The 20,847-nt window shown below is 40.2% G+C and overlaps 1 protein-coding gene across 1 annotated transcript; it reads left to right on the top strand.

Moving 5' to 3' along the window:
• Positions 1-9,065: 9,065 nt before the first annotated feature.
• Positions 9,066-10,465, top strand: LOC6504132 (achaete-scute complex protein T4). Its single transcript, XM_001964210.4, has one exon. It carries the CDS (start codon positions 9,274-9,276, stop codon positions 10,252-10,254), a length of 981 nt encoding a protein of 326 aa, XP_001964246.1. The 5' UTR covers positions 9,066-9,273; the 3' UTR covers positions 10,255-10,465.
• Positions 10,466-20,847: the final 10,382 nt, after the last annotated feature.

The following is a 20,847-nucleotide window of genomic DNA, read 5'->3' on the forward strand; positions in this document are numbered from 1 at the left end:
CATATCCGGTCGAAGGCTGCAGCCTCATCAAAATGTGCAAAATACGGGGAGGAGGAGATCAAGTCGGAGGTGCAGAAACAAAACCTAAGCCAGGCCGAAGAAAAACCCAAGCAGACCGATCGCCGATCGACGATCGAGCGTGCCCTGTAATAATGAAATGGCAAAGGAATACACTTCAAAAAAATTATATACAAAGGTCTAGGTGGGTTTTCTATTTTTCCGAAGAAAGTAATTCCATTTGAAGACTAGCTATGGATACTACAACTATCTAGTGCTTCTAAAGCTCTAAAGATAAAAGGACTATTTTTCTCAGTGTCCAGTACACTTTCCAGTTCGCAGTTCTCTCCACCGATCGTGTGTCTCTGCCCCGGTGATCGATGTGGCAATAATTTTTAAATAAATGATCGTGCCCTGTAAATGATCGCCTCGTTCCTCGTTCCTGCTCCAGCTTTCTGGTTTAGGTTTTCCTTATTTTATATTTTTTTTCTTTGCTACCTAGCCGACTTGAATAAAAAGGGGGAACTGTGTTTTGTAGGTGTTGTCATTAGGTTGCCGGTTAAGTAATTTGCCATGTACAGACACAGAAACCATTAAGCCTCCAACCACTGCTCCACCATCCAGTATCCAACCATCCTCCGCGACGCCACGACCGAAGCCCCAAACAAATAAGTAATAAAGGGAAAAGTTTTCAACTTTTTTTTTTTCTTCACACCTTGGTGTTTTTGGATGGCCCGGGGCGCTACCGATCCGTAGATGAAATCCGACTCCAGAGTCTTAAGTCCCAAGACCCGGGCTTACAAAACTTTTTCTGCAAAAAAATAAAAAAAAAATAAAAACTGAAACTAAACTGAGAACTCAACACCTCAACGCCTCCGCATGCGTGACCCGACGACTTAATCCAATTTAGGCATATAAATTATGGCCACGAATACACAAATAACAAATCGCTTTATTAACCAACGCAAACATTTATCGCAAAAAGTATAAATATTTGTTATTGCATTAGGCGATCCATGGGTTATGGATTTTTTACCTTTCTGCCAAAGTTGGTGGAAGGAGGAAAGTTCCAATTCCCGGCCTGGTGATGACAATCTGGGAAGCCTTTAGACCCAGTGGGGAATTTTAAGGCTCATTTTATATTTTTTTTTTAATATACAGAATAAATATTACATATTTTATATAGTTATACATATATAGTAACAGTTGTAGCATATTTTATATTATTTTATATTTAATTTCCCACTCACCTCAAGCCCCAAAAAGATCACCTTAATTATATATGCAAGAACCGCAATGGCAGATATATCACCAGAACCATCCGCACACGCAATTCTCAATTCTCTGGAGATTCTTTGGGCATTTCGTAGTTTTTTTCCTTATTTTTTTATTTTTGTATTTTGTATATCCCTAATCAGAAATGATTTTGAAGGCAGTTCCTTGGGTTGGCCAACAGGCCCCCATAAACATTGCGAAGGTGTTGAAAGTTTCCCCGGACCAGAACCCGGAGGCTTCACTTATTCTTTTTCTTATTCTTTTTTTTTGTGCTCCCTGCCCTGGGTCTGGCTATCCAGTCGGTGTTTGCATATATTTTATACAATTTTATTAGTGAAAATTGCAAGAAATGCAGTCAGTCGCTATGTGTCCCTGTGGGTGATTTCGTTTGATTGATGGGCCCCCAAGATCCCGTCCAGAAATCTGCAGAGATTGGATGCTGGATGGTGGATGCTGGATGGAGGACGACCTGGCAGGGGGCATCACATTAAAACCTAAAACCCATCGCCATGTCAACTTCGTTTTGGGCATTGCGTCAACGAGCGTAACGTTTTAATTTCCCGGCAATCAAACGGACCAGACACCCATTCAAAGGGTCTCAATTTCGACGGCTACACTGAGAGAAAAATATTTCATTTTTTATTGAATAAAAATTGAAATATTTTACTTACAATAAAACGGAATACCATTTATGAATCAGAGTTCCAATCCCCATATTTCTGCATTAAAACTTTGCGAATATCATCAAAATAAAATTTCGGCCCATTTTTGTCAAAAAATCATGATGGTACCCCTTTGAAAAATATCGAAAATCGAGTAAAAAATTTTATTGCGAGTTTTTGATGAGAAATGATGCTACTAGGAATTCTAAGATCGGGAAGGTATAACATTCCATGATCTCTCCACTATTACCAGAGTTATGTACATTTTTCCCTTAACTTTTTGGCAAAAAATTTCTCTCAGTGCGGGGGCCAGACAGTGGCCCAAGTTTTTGCTGGCCGATTCCGGTAGACACCGGAGTAAATCACCCGAGCTTTGACATCTTGTGACAAAAGTTGGTTCGCTTTCGTTTCGTCTGGCTCTGTGGCACTTTTTATGGGTCTGAGCGATTTAAAATTTATAATGTGTGGTCGTTGAATAATTTGGAGGCACCTAAATTGGTGCATGTCTAGATTTAATGGTTTAATTGGGCTGCTGGATATTGAGTTTCCAGCTCGTAAAGGCCCTAGAGCCTAGAGACTAAGTAGAGCCTGGGAGTATCCTGGCTAGAAAGGAGCACAAGTCAGAAGTGTAAAGTCCAAGGTCAGTGGAATACCGAGATCCATTAACTTGGCGCCAGAAAATGCAGCTTGTCGAGGATCCTTGGACGGTCCTCGAGGGTAATTTCCATTCTGGTAGGCGTGAAATTCATAGAAATTAACTTTTGGGCTTGGCCCGGGTTCTGCCCTCAACTTCCCCATCTATACCATATATGCCAGCCCCTGTCCTGTCCACTGATCCTTTTTTTTTTTTGCCACGTCTGAGGTGCAAATTGGTTCGCACCTTTTTTTTGCGCCAGGACAGGCCAGGCCAAGACTGGCCAGGCAATATTTGGAAATCGATCTGGGGACCGTAGTTAGGCGGGTGATTAATGAGTTTTTAAGAGGCTCAGGCGAGAACTTTAATTGGAACATGCTGCTGCGTAAATCAGCTTAAAATTGCCACTAATAGGCTTCGTTCACTTGGTCATTGAGAGAACTCTGAATCGCACCTTTTTCGCACTTTTCTCACCTGCATTTGTCCCGCGCCGCTCCCGACCGTTCACACCTTCGTCTTCTAAGGGGGATTAACACAAATTAGATGCCCTCTCGGTGTCGAATTTAATGCTAATACCTTGCCTGATTGATGATTTGTTGGCAAATCTATTGGCCATTGGCTAGACGAGGATTGGCCTCCATCTATCCGTCTCTGGCAACTTGCAACATCGTCGAGGACGATCGCATGCCAGTCGCTTCATTAAAAATCAATAAACGGCTGCCGCACTCTACAGAGCAGACTTCACAAAAAAAAACTACAAAAATAATACGAAAAAAAAGGTTACAAACTGTCGAAACAAAAAAATTAAATACTCTGTCCTTAAGGTTGGCTTTTGACCATTTTTGAATAAGTTTGAAAAGGATTTTTAAGAATGTATTTGTTTATTTTCTCAACATTTAAATTATCTGTTTAGAGGCTTATTTATATTTAATAAAAAAAAATAACTAACTAATAGTTTTCTTACAAATATACTCGTAAACAATACTTTCCTAAACAACTATCCTTAAAAAAGTCATCTGTTTTGTGCTTCAAGAGTTCAATAATATTTTCCACCAAAAGAAATCACTTAAAAAATTCCTAAAATTTTTAAAATTAAATTTTCAACAAACTAAATGAATTAATTAACTATCTCCTTTAAAAAAGAGTATATATAACAGATAAACGAGTTCGAAATTCGCCTCCGTCGCTTCCAATAAAAGGCGCAACATGTCGTGGAATCCACAGATCTTGGCTAAACTGGGGAATTAAAATGGGAAATGATACGGAATGAGGAGGATCGAGGATTGTGATTGAGAAGGACTAGCAGCAGACGCGACATTGTTACAAAATTTTATGCGTTTTTAAATTAAACGTTATATGCCCTAATCCCGAACTAAACTGCGATTTACGGTCTACTCCGTGGAAGCGGAGCACGAAAAATTGATTAAAATTTAATGAGCCGCAACTGTGTAAGCCATAAATATGTTGGCCAAATGGCTTCATTTGCATGGATGCCAATCGGACTGGATTGGATTGGATCGGAGGATTCAGGATCAGCCCAAGAGGATGAGGACTAGAGGACAATCTTGTGTCTTGTGCCTTGAGGATCTGGATGTCTTTGGTGTCTTTTGCGAAGTAGAATCACTTTTCATTTCGAAAATGGCGCACGCCACTATCTCCCCCTCTCTTTCTTCTGCTTAGCCTCCATCTCTATCTCTCCTCCATTATTTTATATATATATACCTATATCTTTTTTTTTTGTTCTTGACCCCAAACGGAATACACAGAAGAGCAGATGTTTTCGTGTTGACCGCGTCTAATGGTGCGTGCTACTGCCGTTTGCTTAGCCATCTATATCCTTCTCTCTCTATCGACTACTGCCTGTCTCTTTCTAGTCGGATCGTCATTATCCTGGAGGCAATAATGACGATCGGGAGGTCTGGGACGATCGGGAACGAGACAGGCCAGCGAAATATATTCGAATTTGTATGGACAAAACACACTCCGCGCCGTTTAATGATAGTTATCAGTTCTGTCCGTCTGTCCGCGTGTCCGTCTGTCCGCTTGTCCGTCTATCGAACTTGTCTGGATCTGGATGAGTATCTGGATCGGAATCGGGTTCGGTCTTAGCCTGGCTTGCAGTTCAGTGGCAGGAGCTTATATTTTTTTTGCTTTTTGGCCCGCGACTGACTTCTCATCAAAGAATTTTCTCTAAAAAGTGAAAGAAAAGGTGTTTGAAGTTCGAATTTGAAATGCTCTATTTTTTAACAATTTTATGATTGTAATATTAATAATTTATTCATTTATATACTTGAATTAATTATTTTTTATATTTTTAAAAAGATTTTAGGAAAAATAAATGCTTTCTAGGATTATTTCTAAAAGGTTCTAAATTATTTATTAACCTTTTGAGTTAAAAAAAAGTATAACTTTAACTTTATAAGCTTTAAAATTTTAATAATTTAAAAGCACTTTTTCTATTAAATTTTATAAAATTTCAAAAGAGTGAGTTTCAAATCTTTTCTGTTGAAGATTTTTAAACAGACTTCCCTTCAAGTTTTAATTATTTAATAATAAATTATATTAATAGTTATTTTTTAGCATAGTCTAATAACTTAAAGCCTAAAGTTTAATTCTTGAAGTTCCGAAAAAAGAAATCAGAAAGCCATCCCCTCTGTTTGATTTTGAATGACGAGCTTTGGGGTTCACTCTTCTGGGCAAAGTTCAATGCGCCGTTGGCAGGTATCTGCTGGATGTATCTTTATCCCCCCGCTTTGTATCTCCGTATCTTTGTATCTCTGACTTTGACTTTGGGCCTGGGCTCCCCTATTTTGTGTCTCGAGTGGTGGATACTAAAGTGCATCTCGGGGCAAATGAAAGAATATACATTCGATATAAAGAAAAGGCAGTGAAGTAGTAGCAACCCCTAGCAAATGAGCCTGTGTTTTCATTTTATTTGTGTGTGCCGTCGTTTTATTTTTCAGCTGGCAGATCGGGGAAAGGTAGGAGAATATATATGTACTTCAAAATATATATATATATGTGTGATGGTTGGGTAGGGCTATGGCTGTCTAAGCCCGTGCCCCGTGTTTTTCCCTTCGGCGATCCCAATTCGGTCGCTTAAATACACCTGCCATGCGTCGCCATGGCTTTGTGGCACGATCGGGGGGCGACCTGAGAGTCCTGGCCAGAGGATTGGGGGGAACACAGAGCAGAGCAAGTCCTGCGCCTGATCCTGCATTTAATTAAAATATTAACTACGAAAAATGAGGAAGCCCAGAGAGCAACAACTAGCAACTGCACTTTCAGAAATAAATATTTAAATATTTCAAGATAAAAAAAATTAAATAAAATTTAGAAACTCATTTCCTTTGGCATAGAGAATAAAATAAGAAAAACAAACAATTTTTTCGAGTGTCCTGGCACGTGTAATACACACACATACATCCTCCCCACCACCTCTCGCTCCTTGGCAGGTCCTGGCCACGAAAACTCGTTTCAATTAACATTAAAACATTCATTTTTGCATTTCAAGTTTCGTTGGAAAAACGAAACGCACGCGTCGCTCCGCCTGTCCTTCCGATCAGGATGCATGCACACATATCCTGTTCCTGCCACTAGTAGTGCCATCTCGCTTGCACGCAATTAACGCACGCGCTGCTCCCCCCGCGCTTTGGTCCTTTTTGGCCATTTTTCCCGTTCGCGGCCGGAACTATGCCTCATATCGAAGTAATTACGCATTTAAATCTTCCAAGCGTTGCAGGACCAGCAACCAGAATAAAAAACAAAACAAACCCAAAAGGATATCAACAAAAAAGGATATAAAAAGTTGTTTACCGGTTGCCGAAGTTACAGGTTACAGGACATATAGGGAGGATTTCTTTTTTCTGTTTTCTGTTTTTTGGGGAAATAAAAATTACATAAACTGCTTAAAAATTATTACAGAGATCTTACCAGGTTTTTGGTTTAATTTAAGGTGTTTCGAGTAATATTTAAATAATGTTAAATTAGTAATATTAAATATAAAACATATAGTACTATTAAGAATAATATTACTGTAAAATATTTTCCTTGGGAAATTCTTATAGAAGATATATCTTGAATCAAAAATAATAACTTTTCTAAAAACCTCTCCGATTTACAGAAACTTTCAAATCCCATTCCCCTCGAAATCCCAGATAGATCTCTTGAACCAAAATAATCCCCAGCTACCGGTGATCATCATTATCATGATCATCTCCCGCAGCATATATGATCCTGTACGAAGGACCTGCGGCATAAGATTACACACATCCGGATCAGGTAGAATCCGATACGATCGCAAGGATAATGATCGGATCTTGGGATGGACACGAGCCCTGCAACTCATATGAGCCCTGAGATTTGCATGCAGGATCCATTGTGTCCTTAAAATTTTGACCAGGATTTGACTTTTGGCTTTTTGGTGAAAGATGCAGATAAGAAAGGATGTTCGAAAACAATAATTACACGCTCCCATGATAGCCTCGACTATCAATCATTGCGCAAATGGAAGCCACTTCAAAGGGACAGTGTCCTTTGGCCACAATAGCTCATCCCGCAAGGATCCTTCAGTCCTATTCTCCGCATTTCACCAGCATTTCTCCCCCCAGGACATCCTAGATCAAAAATAGGAAAAATGCAAAAAAAAAACAGTGAAAATTTGAATAGAAAGTTGGATGGCAAGGATGGCAAAAATTTCAGGACATTTCAGGACAATGAAAGTGTTAATGATGCCAAAATAATGGAACTCTAGCCAGGAGCATTACAATGCACAAAATTTTGATAGATGCAGCATGCAAAAAAGAAAAATAAAGAAAGGATAAAGGATCGCAAATGGAAATTGTCAAAGGATACAAAGTACACAGAGAAGCGCCGTCATGGTTTTGAAAAGGTTCTCTGGTTTCGGTTTCGGTTTCGGTTTTTGATTTTGAATTTTTGGGTTCGATTTTGTGGGGGTCCTGGGATTTTTGAATTTTGGCAAATGTTAATGGGCAGAATGTGCTACCGAATGGGTTTTTGTGGCCAGAAAGGAAAATGCTGGCAGACTGACTGGCTGACTGACAAAGGGAACGAGTTGAAATTTTTGCAAAACAATAAAAATGCAACGCCGCCAGACTTACACCTGGCCGCCAAATCGCTCTTTCTCTTACCTTTATTCCGCTGGCTCTCCCTTTCTTTCACCCGATTAACGATCGTGACAAAACGATGGGAAAGAGACGGAGAGCTGGCGGCAGAGAGAGTGCGATAGCTTGACTTTTGTCCAAAAGACCAAGCGGAAGTTGCAACTCTCGGCCATCAGTGGCTCAGATCAGATGGCTCAGATATATTTATTATTACAGATACAGTAGTCACTCGGAAGGGGATATTACATAGGGTTTTGATAGAAATAGATGGCATTTAAGAGGTGTTTTATGGAGGTGTCTGGTTAAGGTCTTGTAATAAAGGGGGGAGTAGCTTACATTATCAGATATCGGATTAGTCTGAAACTTTTCAAAATATTGTATTTTTAACTGGTTTTCTGTTTAAGATATGAATGATAATAGTATTTATAAAAGGTATATAGAAAATTGGACAATAATACATAATATATAGATCATAATGGAACCTTTTAGGAATCATAAATATTAAATAAATATTTTTATAAAAAGTATGATATATAAAATAGAAAATATATAAGACTAAAGACCAGAATTACTTGAATTAAAATATTAGAGATATATTTAATCCCCAATTAGACCCAAAATATATAAAAATAAGTATTTTATTTAAAATAAATCATAATCATGATAAAAATAGATCATAATAAAGGTTGTCATTACTTGGATTGAAAAATTCTGGCATTATTCGAGATATCTTTAAGCCCCAAGTATTATATATCCAAAGTAAGGTATAGCCCTTATCCACTGTACTTGATCAACTTTTCTATATATATACCATATATACAATACCTGTCAGATGTGGCGTGTTTTGGGTGAAAAAGTTGTGATCCTTTGATCATTTAATTAGAGGAATATGTGAAATTGTTCGAACACCTTCCAGGGCCCGGCTCTGAATGGCTAATAAGTTCAGTTGGACTGCGAGTCCTTGAAGGCAGCGGCGCTAATGAATAAAGGGGCGTGCGTGAGCTGCACATGAATTCAGCGGCGGCCCGCAGATCGCGACTTAAACTTTTGCTAAGTTAATTAACACGGAAATCAAATATCTGGCATGCCAGCCCCCAGAAGGAGCCACACTCCGAAGGAGCCACTCAGAACGCCAGGCCTTGAGTGATCTTTGAGTGAGTTTTTTTGCCTGCCTGAGTGGGAACAGTTTCTGCAGCCAGTCGGAGAAAGAGCGAAGAAAAGTGAGAGAAAGAGAGCAACAGGAGCGAACTGCAACTACCTGTGGCTTAAGGCCTCCCCTACCTACCTACCTGCACAGGTTACCTGCACTCTCTCTCGCTCCAGCTCTCTTCGGGCCAGCTCTCTCGCGAGCCACTCTCCGGCGAGCAAAAGGGTACAAAACATGAGGGTTTAGGACGAAGGGACTCATTCTTGTGCAAGGTGTCTTGCGATCAAGTTCAGCAGCCCTCGCCCATCAGCTCTTAGCTCTCAGCTCACTATTTTTTTCTGTTTTTTCGACCGACGTGCCTGTGTGTTTCTTGTCACAAAATATTAAATAAAAATAAAAAATATTAAGAAAATAAATAACAGTAATAACAATAACATGTCATCGAGTGTGATCGATCTGTTCCCCACCACCATCAACTCGGCCAGCAAGGCCTTCCGCTATCAACACATCATGCCGGCTCCCTCGCCGACCTCCAATCAGAATCAGAACCAGAACCCGAGCCAGAGTCCGGCTCAGATCAAGACCCGGAAGTACACGCCCCGTGGCATGGCTCTCGCCTCGGCAGGATCCTCCCCGGCGCCGTATAACGTGGACCAGTCGCAGTCCGTTCAGCGGAGGAATGCCCGGGAGAGGAACCGGGTCAAGCAGGTGAACAACAGCTTCGCCAGACTGAGGCAGCACATCCCCCAGTCCATCATCGCCGATCTGACCAAGGGTGGCGGTCGGGGTCCGCACAAGAAGATCTCCAAAGTGGACACGCTCCGAATCGCCGTGGAGTACATACGCCGGCTGCAGGACCTCGTGGACGACCTGAACGGTGGGCCGAGTGTCAGCCAGACGGTGTCCCAGTTGCAGCTCTGCCTGGACGAGTCGAGCAGCCACAGCTCCGGCAGCAGCTCGTGCAGCTCCTCCGGCCACAATCTCTACTATCCAGCGATGAATCCCGCCGCCGCCGCCTCTGCCGCCGCCAATCCCCTCCAGCAGCAGCAGCAGTTGCAGCGCCAGCAGTTCCCCCACCAGCCACTCACCGCCATCTCCCTCAACAGCAATGTGGCGGCCAGCAACTTAGTGACGACTACTCCAGTGGGCGCCACCACATCCTGCCACTCGCCCACCTCCTCCTTCAACTCCAGCATGTCCTTCGACTCGGGCACCTACGAGGCAGCTCCCCAACAACTAGGATCTCACCTGGACCTGGATCTGGACACGGAAGGGCACTCCCACTCGCACTCTCACTCCCACTCCCAGCTGCAAATGAAATTCGAGCCGTACGAACACTTCCAACTGGACGAGGAGGACTGCACCCCGGACGACGAGGAGATCCTAGACTACATCTCCCTGTGGCAGGAGCAGTGACCATCTCGCCCGTCCTGCCCCCTGTCCTGTTCTCTTCTAGTCAGTGTGGAGTCGAACCAAGTGCCTCAAATTGTAAATAATCGCTCCTCAGCCTCGAAACATCATCCTAGAAAATATCCTTTTTTTTTGTCAACTTAGTCTAAGGACCTTTTTTTTCGTAGATCTTAAGACCACGAGACCAGTATGAAAAATAAAATTATTTATAAAATAATCAAGCACTTTTTTTAAATTATAACTTAAGTTGTTGGCCGGAAAGTAAAGCAGAAAATAAAAAATCATAAACTTGAAACAAGTTTTTGGAAATATGGGGGTAGTCGCTCGAGGCCCGCTTCTTGTTTTTTGGCCAAGATTCTGCGGGTAGCACTTGGCCCTAACCAAGGGGCCTGGCTATTAGTGGCCTGGCTCCTGGCCAGGATGTGCGGGCTGCCGTTAATACTAATCCAAACAGCCAGATCGGCTTCTAACTTGGCCAGGTAATCGGGCCAAGAGCTCCTTCAGGTAGTGCCTCCATAGCCCTCGGCCTCCGAGACACGTGCTACAATCTACAAGAGTCTTCAGTCTTCACTCTAAAGTCTACAGAGAAGTGATTGTCGCGGGCGGGGGCGCTCTTTTCTCGGCTATATCTTATCTAAAACAAATTTAATCGCCGAGCCATCCCAGAATTCAATTGAAATGCAAATTCCCAGGCAGACACGTCATTTTTGGGTAAAAATAGAAAAAAAGAGGGGATTTCCTCAAAGAGGGATGATTATAAATAGTAGTAATATATAGTAGGAAGTATATAGTAAGAAGTAGTATATAGTGTAGTATATAGTATGTAGTATAGTATATAGTATCACTTACCATATAACATAGGTTAGACCATACAGAGGTTATGGTTACAATGTTTTATGGTTAGTGATATCATAGTATACAGAATATTATTTATATAGTATGGAATATAGTAATCTGGTAATAGTAGTAGTACTAGTATAGTATCTAATAAACGACTATCTAATAAAAATATATTCCTTAAACAAGGTCCTATTATTATTGTATATTTTTTCCAGATTTTATTTCTTATAACACTTTAATATGGAGAACTATAAAATACTTTAATTTAATAATCTTTAATAGAGGGTTCTTGTAGCGGATATAGAACATACATTTTAGATCTCATGGAATATGAAAGAAGTTTAGAAAAGTATAATAGTTTTCTACAAAATATAAATCAATTTTCAAGATAGAATTCTGTTATTTAAAACTCTACCCAGAAATCGTATAGGTCTTATAGATACAACCTTTTGGAAGATAAATTTAAATATTTCTTTATAATAACACTGTATAGTACATATTGCATAATATCTCTAATATTTCAAGTGTTCATAATAATAGTATTCCTAATAATATCTCTTTAAAGAAGTGGCATACTTAATAAAATGCATACAATATATATACATATGTGGGTAAATAAATATAAATCCCCACTCCTTTTCCCAGACTCTCCCTGATTTCAAGAACCTTTGCCCGCGTTTGCTCTACAAATTGATGTCTTTATAATATAGTCTCCTTGGAGCACTACTTGGCACTTTCCATTTCCATTTCCACTTTCCATAAAATACAATAAGAAAGAAAGAAAGCCTTTCTCTTCGAATGGAATCCTTCGCTCCCACGCACCCATATCCCAGATATCGCTGGAAGACAAAGCCCCGAGACAGACAATAAATCACTTTGCATTAGAAAAACAAACGGCGAATAGAATGCGGATCAGACTATATTTTGACACATTAAAGGGCAGCCAGGACAAAAGGAGCCTCGATTGTCCTTGGGAACTGCAGCTCCTCCAGAGCCCTCTAGCCTTTTATTTTCATTTTCTTCTGCCAGTGTCAGCGCTGACACTTGACATCTCAATGCAATTGTTGTCGGGGATCTCATGGAAATGGGTTTACTATTGGTCCTGTTTGAAGGGAAGAAGGCTTAGCCGGAAGAACTTTCACCTTTCCAAGACACCCTCCCCCACTGGGAATCTGACAAATGGCCATTTGATTTCGCCTCTTGCCCCTTTTTTGTCATTTTCCAGCTGCCCTTTTGGCGTTTCTTTAATAGATTTCTTGGCGCGCCACTCCAGCAACATTGTGGCTTAAAAAAAAAACAAGAAACAGACAAAATACAAAAACAATCAGGGCCGACCGGCATCAATCAGGGCCGAAAAATTTGACCAAATTATAGGCTCGACCCCAGGATTGATGGCCAGACTCAGTCCCAGTTCCAGTCCCAGTCGCAGTCGCAGTCGCAGTCCAAGTCCTGGCCCATAATTCAGCTCTTTAAGAAGTTGTTACCTGAAACATTTATTTTTACACCTAAGGCGCGATGCAAACGCCCCGATAGCCAATAAAAAAAATAACAAAAATGAAAATAAAAAGTAAAATAAAGTAACATAAAGCATCGAACCACCGACAGGAAAAACCAAAGCCAACAGAATTTAAGGGAAATTTTTGAAAAGGGCTAAGGGGAATAAGGAGATGCTCTTTAAAAATAGAAATTTAAAGTCATGTAAGTTACTTGAACTAAAAATAATTACAGTAAATTACACAAGAGTTCAGTTCATTTCAATTTTTAATAATTAAAATATAATAATATACTTTTAATTAATAAATAATCAAGGTACTTAAATGCTACTACTAACTGTACCTCTTTGAAAGAAGTCTATTGGCTATCTAAGTTTAAAGTCTAAAAATGGTTTGTTAATTTTATAAATTTGTAAATATTATATCCTTAAACTGTCCTTATTTTTATTAAAATTTAGCAATACCCCTTGAAAGGATATTCGACAGAAACAAGGCAATCAAAAGAGGCCACAAGTTGCAGGCGTCGTTCTGCCGTTCAGCGTTACCGATTTATTTGAATTTCAATAAGGTTTTTGGGGATGAGCTGGTTCTTAAGCCCAACTCTTAGTTTCTGGCTTATATATTCTTTATGCTGCTCTTATTTTTTGGCGGGGGTTCATTATCCTGTTAGGCGGCGGCAGTGTCGGCTTTTCGGCCTTTCATCTCGAGGCGCACGCAAGCCATTTGAACTGGGGCGTTATTAATTAGCGTTATGAATTATTGATGCCTCCAGAGCCTCGGGTGGGGTCGCCCACACACTCCTTATATACATATCCCCTCTTTCTTTTCAAGGAAAAAAGTTCGTAACTCAAAGTTTTGATCAACTATTTGTAGCAGTTGTAGCAGAGTTGATATCTTTATATTTTGTTCGAGTTGAGGGGCCAAGAGGATGCATAAATCGCAGCCAGCACTTGGCAGTACATCATCCAAAAAGGGCTAAGAGGGCCAAGAGCCAAGAGCCAAGGCTCGGACTAAAAAGGGGAAAAATATATGTTCCAATTAGTGTTGGCCAAATGTGACAAGCCGGCCCAGCCAGGCGGAGAACTGGCAAAGTCCTCCAGAGCCCTGCCAGGCAAAAGTTATTTGAGTTGTCATATTAAGTTGTGATAAATGTAGTTACATACCAAATGTGATAACTCTGTCTCCGATTTCTCGATTCTGGACTTGGACCTGGACCTGTATCTTCTTCAGTTCTTAGGTAGGCGCCTGCCTCTTTATGTTTGGTTTGTCCTTCCCATGATGATGATCCCTCGTTTTTCCCTCCCTTCTCCGGCGATCATTCAAAACGCTTTGTATTTTGCCCGGGGAATTCCTAGAGATCCTCCTATATACTCTTCAGGGTTCGCGTTTTATGACCCCATCCGTGCTCCGTGACCCTGACTTTGCTGACCTGGCGGCCTCGCGGCCAGGGACCTGGCTTAAGATTCCACCTGCCCGGAAAAGGGTTTACCTGAAGGCCAAAACCCGCCGAAAAAAGGCCTAATAAGTAAAATCGGCGAACCTGGACAATTGGTAAATCGCGGAAAATTCAGCCTCCTGCCAGAAAAAATCCAGATAAAGGACCTCTTCCACTAATCCCCAAGGGAGTGCCATAATTTTTATGATAGATACCACCAAGTACCACCCAGGTTTTTCCTTCTTCCTGATCTCCTGCCAAGGAAAATAAACTCAAGGTGCTAAGTCTGAGGTCTGAATTACATTCCTAATCCCATAATAGGTGTGACCTCCTCAGAAGCACTATACACCATGATGGTGGTCCAAGTTCTGTCTGGACTTTGGGAACTATCTGATAATCCCATTAGAGCGTGGAAGGAAAACAGAAAACACCAGCGTCTAATTGCCAGCCACTTGAGGAGTCATTTTTGGCCAAAAATTTTCCAAAATTTCATTTTAAATGACAACGATGACAGACCAATTCGTGGCCAACACACACGTGCCCTTCTCACTTGTCCCAAAAATTCAAATAAGATATAAGAAATAAGAAACACTATAAAGTTCGCCATCAGATCTCGCATTGAAATTCCGCAACACGTAACACGAAGCGTCTGAGATGTTCTTTGATGGATTATATGGATTTTGCCCATAAAGTGACTGCGACTCGCAAACAATTAGTCCAAGACACTGCAAGAAAATGTTTAGTTTTTAATAAAAATATAATAAATACATATTTGTTAAAAATAAGGTCTTGAATAAAAGGTTTTGAACTCTATAAGTGGGTTTATTTTTTCTCAAATGGGTAGATATTTTTAAGTTAGACCTTCCGAAACTAAGTTATTTTTAGTTTATTGGCTTTTAATTTTATATTTTTTTTAAATTTATTTTACAAAGATATTTAAAAAACATTTAGAATATAATAAAATAAAAAACCTAGAACTTCTAGCTCTTATAATCTCAGAGATACATGTTTCTACAGTCTAAAAATGGACAGAAAGGCAGACAGACAAGTTATCAGATAGAAGCTACAAGTTATGGCTTTAATTGCTTAAAGAAATATATAGACAATATATATATATCTCAAACTCTACCCCCTTTTTTCTTTCCGTGCATTGAAGACGCGGCAAATAGTTTTGATGTCCTCTGGCCTCGGTCTTCATCAATCTCTGCGGTGGCGTTGCTCGAGATTCCCAACTTTTGTCAAACATTCTCGCCCTGGAGTTTCTGTCTCATGGATGTTGCTTGTTGGTTGTTCGATGTGTGTTGTTTCTGTTGTTGCTTTAGTGATCTTTTTATTTATTTGCATAAAATGCGAAGAAAAAAAAACGCAAAAACAAAGACAGAGCGACGCATCTGCAGAGGAGATTCTGGCTTTTATTTTGTTGGTAGTTGCCCCAAAGGGGCCTAAATGGGCGGACAGAGCTGAACTGATCGATCGATGGCCTGGTGTTGCTTTTGTTTTTGGTTTGTTGTTGTTGTTGGGGCCGGGTCAGCTGGCCATAAATCATGATCTGTAATTACCCGTTGGCGCAGGATGCGGCATCTCTCCACATAAGCCACGCGTACAAAGAAAACCCGAGCCAAATGCCGAAAAAAAAAATCCAACTGATATCCCCATTCCATTGGCGGCCAAAGAGTTCAAGAGTTTATCGGCCAGAAAGGATTGCGCCATGACTCCTTTTTATTTGTGTCCTTTTGAAGGAAAGGATCCTATCCTATCCAATCCTGCCACTTGTGAGTGTCGTTATGCCATTTAAGAATATTTGTTTTGACAGCCATGCCCGAGGATACTTTTGATCCTTTCTGACTTCTCTGATGCAACTCATCGAGAGTGAGAGAGGTATCCTTTCACTCCTTTGTACGCCGACCGCAAATATTTAGATACAAAGATACAGCGACTCAGAGATACAAAGATACACATGTATCCATGGGATACAGCCCGGCTGTGAACAAACAACTGTGCGCCACTTCCACGAACTACTCTTCACGGATCTCTCTATATATTCTGTCTATATAGTCTTTTCTATGATTTTTATTTGCTTTTTAGGTTTTATGGGCAACCGCAGTGTCTAAACCTCAATTTTAAATCATTTCCACAAATGAAATGCAGGCGGCGCTTGCTCTTCTGCATCTCGTGGATACCCTATAGTTGAGATGTTTCGAATTTCAATAAAGTGATATATATTTTTTATTTTATAATTTTTACTATTTTTGTATTATTATTTTCTAGTCTTTTTAGAGTTTCAACTTTAATATTATATAAAGCCTGCTTTTTAAAAGCCTTTCTATGCTCGTTTTTTTCTAAATACATTTTTACAAATATTTAATATAATATAAATCATTATTAAATATTAATTTCACTTTTTAGAACTCCTTATAATATTTCTTAAGTTATTTAACCATTTATATATTCAATTAAATATTTCAAAGCCAAGGCCGTAATTTATTTTCAGAGTATTCCATCTTCTCATTTAAAAGCCCACTATTTCTCTTTTCCTTTCCTGTTTTTTATTTTTATTTTTTTATTTTTTGCACTGGTTGTTTCTGTTGTTGTTACTGTTGCCTTTGCTGTCTTGGCCAACTTCCCGTTCTCCAAAAGGCAAAAAGCAAAAGGCCCTCCAAACTGGCAGGTTTTGTCAATTATCAGGTGCAACCTCAGAGCTCGCGTGTGTCTTGCCTGTTTTAGTTATTTTTTTCATACATATAATTTTTTTCTGCACTTGCTTTTGATATTATTTAAGCGTGCGAACTTTTCATTCATAAATGATCTTAAAGGCATTGAAGTAAGAAAGTTTTAAGGTATTCCGAACAAGAATTGAATGGGAATTGGGAAAGATGTAGCCATCGGCAGAGATTTTCTTCCGATTAAAAAAAATCTTAAAAATACTTTGATATCAGATTCTGAAGCAGAAGTAGCTAAAAATCGTTAAAGATATTATCCATAGAAATATGACAAGAATTGACAAAGATATAGCCATCGAAAGGAGAGGCATTTCACGGAAATCATGGATTTTGTAAGGGGTCTTCCCATAAAATTGGAAAAAAAATCTAAAATAATTATTTTATTTCCGGATTTTGATGCAGAATGTCGGGGAATCGATCTATAAATCATTTAAAATACTCCGATTAAGAAACGGACAAGAATTAACAAAGATATAGCAAATATATCCTGAATAAGGAACCTCCGAACTTGCCAAGTTTGATAGGAAACTGTCAAGCCTGTATAACTGAAGTAGAAATTCCAAAACAAATTCGAACCTGTATCGAATGAGTTTCGAATGAGTGTTTGGAAAGCAACCCACTGAGCAGAGCCGATTCGAGTGAAATTAATTTCACATTTGCATCGGAGGGCGGTGTCAATATTTGGACTAGCCATGAAATCTGGTGGCAAGGTCTTAGCAATTTAGTTCTGGTGGCAAGGTCAAGACGAGTGCAGTTGCAGCAACCAGATGGCTAATATAAGTGCATTTTTTGGCCAGCTGTTGCTGGGATTCGTTGCACAGTAGCCAGGGACTACTGTTTGTGTATTTTTGCTATTTTTTTCACGGCCGTGGCTAATGTTTTCAGGGTTTCCATCGACCGAGAAATAGAATTTTCCAGCTTGGCATGTGCCCTGACCGGTCGGGGCTCTCGGGTTACCAAAAACCAGACTTGGCTTCTTTACTTTACTTAATTTTTTTTTAATATTTTCTTTTTATTATTCCTGACTAATGGCCATGATCAAAAAGTAATTGAAATCGCCTCAATTCACTGGCCAGTGGCCACCCAAAAACGTAATTGCACCATCATTTTGATCCCATTTTAATGACTTTATTTATCCAAAGTTTCAGCAGGCCAGCTGCAGGATGGATTGGATTGGATTGGATGAGAGAGATTCTTCTTGGTAGAGTCTTCTGGCCAGAGTCTTCTCTGGCCCGTCTTCAGATTTCAAGACAATTGTTCGCAAATTGCATTTTAATCAGCTCTATTGTGTATAATTAAAATGTGTTTAGCGCATTTCCTGTGGGGTCCACTAGCCTGAAATGAAGTTATCAACACTTTGGCCACAAATTTCCATTCATCTCCGTATTATTTTGGATGGGGTTCGTTCAGCTCTCCATCGACTAATTGGCCTGGGATCGCATGACAGCCACAGCCACGCGTGTCCCTCAAAAGGAGATCGGGGATGGCATTTAAATAGCCGGCGAGCACGCAAATAGCTCGAATCCCATGGATCGGGGATCGATGGCCGGAACAGAGATCTCCCTCAAGTCCCGGTGAAAGCATCCTTCCATAAAATTAAGCCAATTAAGCTTAAGCTTTAAAGAGTCAGACTTATTATAAAAGAGATATGTATCTGTAGAGTATTATTTTCAATTTATCTTTACTCCAGTACCTCCCACAAAAACCATCTAGTTTGTAGGGCAGCCTAGGTAGGTCCTCCTCTATCTATTCCCCAGATCCCAGAGTCCTTCATCTTTTTTTGCCATTATGAAGGTTGATCATTAGGCCGCATAAATGGCAATTAAAAACGGCGACACGTTCCAGCACTTTGTGCCCCGAAGTGAGAGATCGAAAACAAAACAATATGTTGCCCCTCAGAGGAGTCGGGGGACTCCATATCCATTGGCCTTTAAAATACAAAGAAAAGATTTTGGGGTATCGATACGTGGACGGTGTAAATTTCCACAAACTGCGATGACCAAACACAAAAAATATGAAATTATTAAAACTACAAGGTCCGACGAGGGCCTCTTATCCTTCGTCCTTTTTTGTGTGTCTGTCTGGCTATCTGGCTGGCTGGCTGGCTAGATGCTCTGCCAGATAAACTGGCTGGCAAATGGAGAAATAATACTATATTTGAAAGAATAAAAAAAAAAATGTAAGGGCTATTAACGACCGCAGGATCGGGCCAGGATCGCTGCAGGAGCGTACAAATAAAAACGTCAAGTCATTGGGGGAGAGTGTCTTCCTTTTATTTCTGTGAAGGTGTTAGAGAACTGGCCGCGTTAAATAAGTCATAAATTTCATTGACTTTATCCTGGAAGTCTATCAATTTTTCATATTTACCGCCATTGTCCTTTATAATCCTTTTTTTATAAAGAGAGGGGAAGCGCAGCTCACTTATGCGGGATCCTCGCGCTATCGGTTGCCTTGTAATTGTCAGATTCAAAGGAATCAAGTCGCATAAATCGTAGGACTTAGGGCACCCAAAATTAAGATACTTATCGCCTTCGATGCGAGTGCTTCTCGATTTCAAGGCTGTGTGGTCTGTTCTGGTTCTGGTTCTGGCTCAGAACTTTAATAAAATATCTTTCTGATGGGGATAAGTACGAGTACCAGTAAGTACTCTGTGAGATTTCAGTCTCCAAAAAAAAAAAGGTTCAAATCGGCTTAGTATTTTTCTTTTTGGAGGACAACAGCTCAGCTGGGACTTAGTTGGGTATAACTTTTTGGACTCTCAGGTGGGTCTCAGCTGGGCAGATGTATTTTTTGGGTTTTATTTTTGACTTTAAGTTGAATATCTTGACCTTGTCCGGCTGTCCTTCAAGATGTTAGAGTCTAACTTCCATAGAGTCTATCCTCTTTAAGAAATTCACTTTCTCCTCCAAATATAGTTTCTATAAGAAGTGTAATAGCCTTCCGTAGCTGTCCTTTAATTACCTATATTTTCTCACCTTTGGAAGCTATAACCCCTTGTTTAATTACCAAATAATATGATCCCTTAAGAGCGATTCAAATAAAATGAAATAAACTGGCCAATAAACATTTCTACTTATTTTTCCCTTCGCTTAACCCTTCACCCCTGGGCCCAGTCAGGGGGTAATATGGTTCAACACCAATTTAAACACTTCATGCATCTTGTTAGCTGCAGCGGACCTCGTTTCTTATCCCCAACAAGTCCAAGTCGATTCCTGGTGGAAGTGTAATACGATATGCTGCGATATATTCCCTCGGGGGGCCAAGAACCAAGAGGAAGTCAGCGGAGGGGTGATCCTCGCCAACAAAAGACTCCTAAATGTATTGATTTCAATACTAAAGTCTTCCTCAGACTCCGATCCAGATACAGAGAACCAGATACAGATACAGATACATGTGCTGTGGGATGGAGGATGGGGGAGAGATACACTTCGGTTAATGGCCCTTGGCCTGACCCGCTTTGTCTTATAATTGGATTTAGATTAATTGCATCTTGACCGCCGAGAATCGAATAAAAAAAAAAAAAACTGCACATGAAAAATTACATCAGAGGGCTGCACGAAAAATAAAAACAATCATAATTTTTTCGTTTTTGTTTCCAAAGAAATGGAAATTGTAACAGGAGAGCGCCAGTCGTCGGCATTAGAATGCTTCTATCCGAAAAAGTATCTCGTGGATTTCTGCGAATTGCCGGCGTGTGCTACTTGTATTCTTTTCTTTTTAGATATATTTGTATCTTGTTCCACCCGCTGTGATCACTCCATAAATATTCGAACCGCAAACTCATTCGAACCTCATTCGTTGTGTTTTTGTTTGTTTTGGGTAGCAGGAGGAACTGGCTACCTTTTGCATAATTTTTCGACCAAACAACGGGTGTCCACCAGGGGGAATTGCCGACTCTCTTAATCATTAATTAGTGTTAGATCAATCTCTATACATCTGGAATATCCAACCATGTCCCTGGAGAGAGAGAGGATAACTGGGAGGAACTGGAGACAGGACACAAGTAAAGGACGTTGACGGCAGTCATGTTACTTTTAATGATAATTGCCGCCTCACAACTCATTTTTCACATTGATAAATGCGATTCGCACGATCGGGCCGTGTTGCCAGC

This window comes from Drosophila ananassae, chromosome XL (assembly GCF_017639315.1).
Source record: "Drosophila ananassae strain 14024-0371.13 chromosome XL, ASM1763931v2, whole genome shotgun sequence".
Taxonomy (NCBI): Eukaryota; Metazoa; Arthropoda; class Insecta; order Diptera; family Drosophilidae; genus Drosophila; species Drosophila ananassae.

Excerpts from the sequence above, each read along its gene's own strand:
- LOC6504132 (XM_001964210.4), top strand. The coding sequence starts at position 9,274 with ATGTCATCGAGTGTGATCGATCTGTTCCCCACCACCATCAACTCGGCC.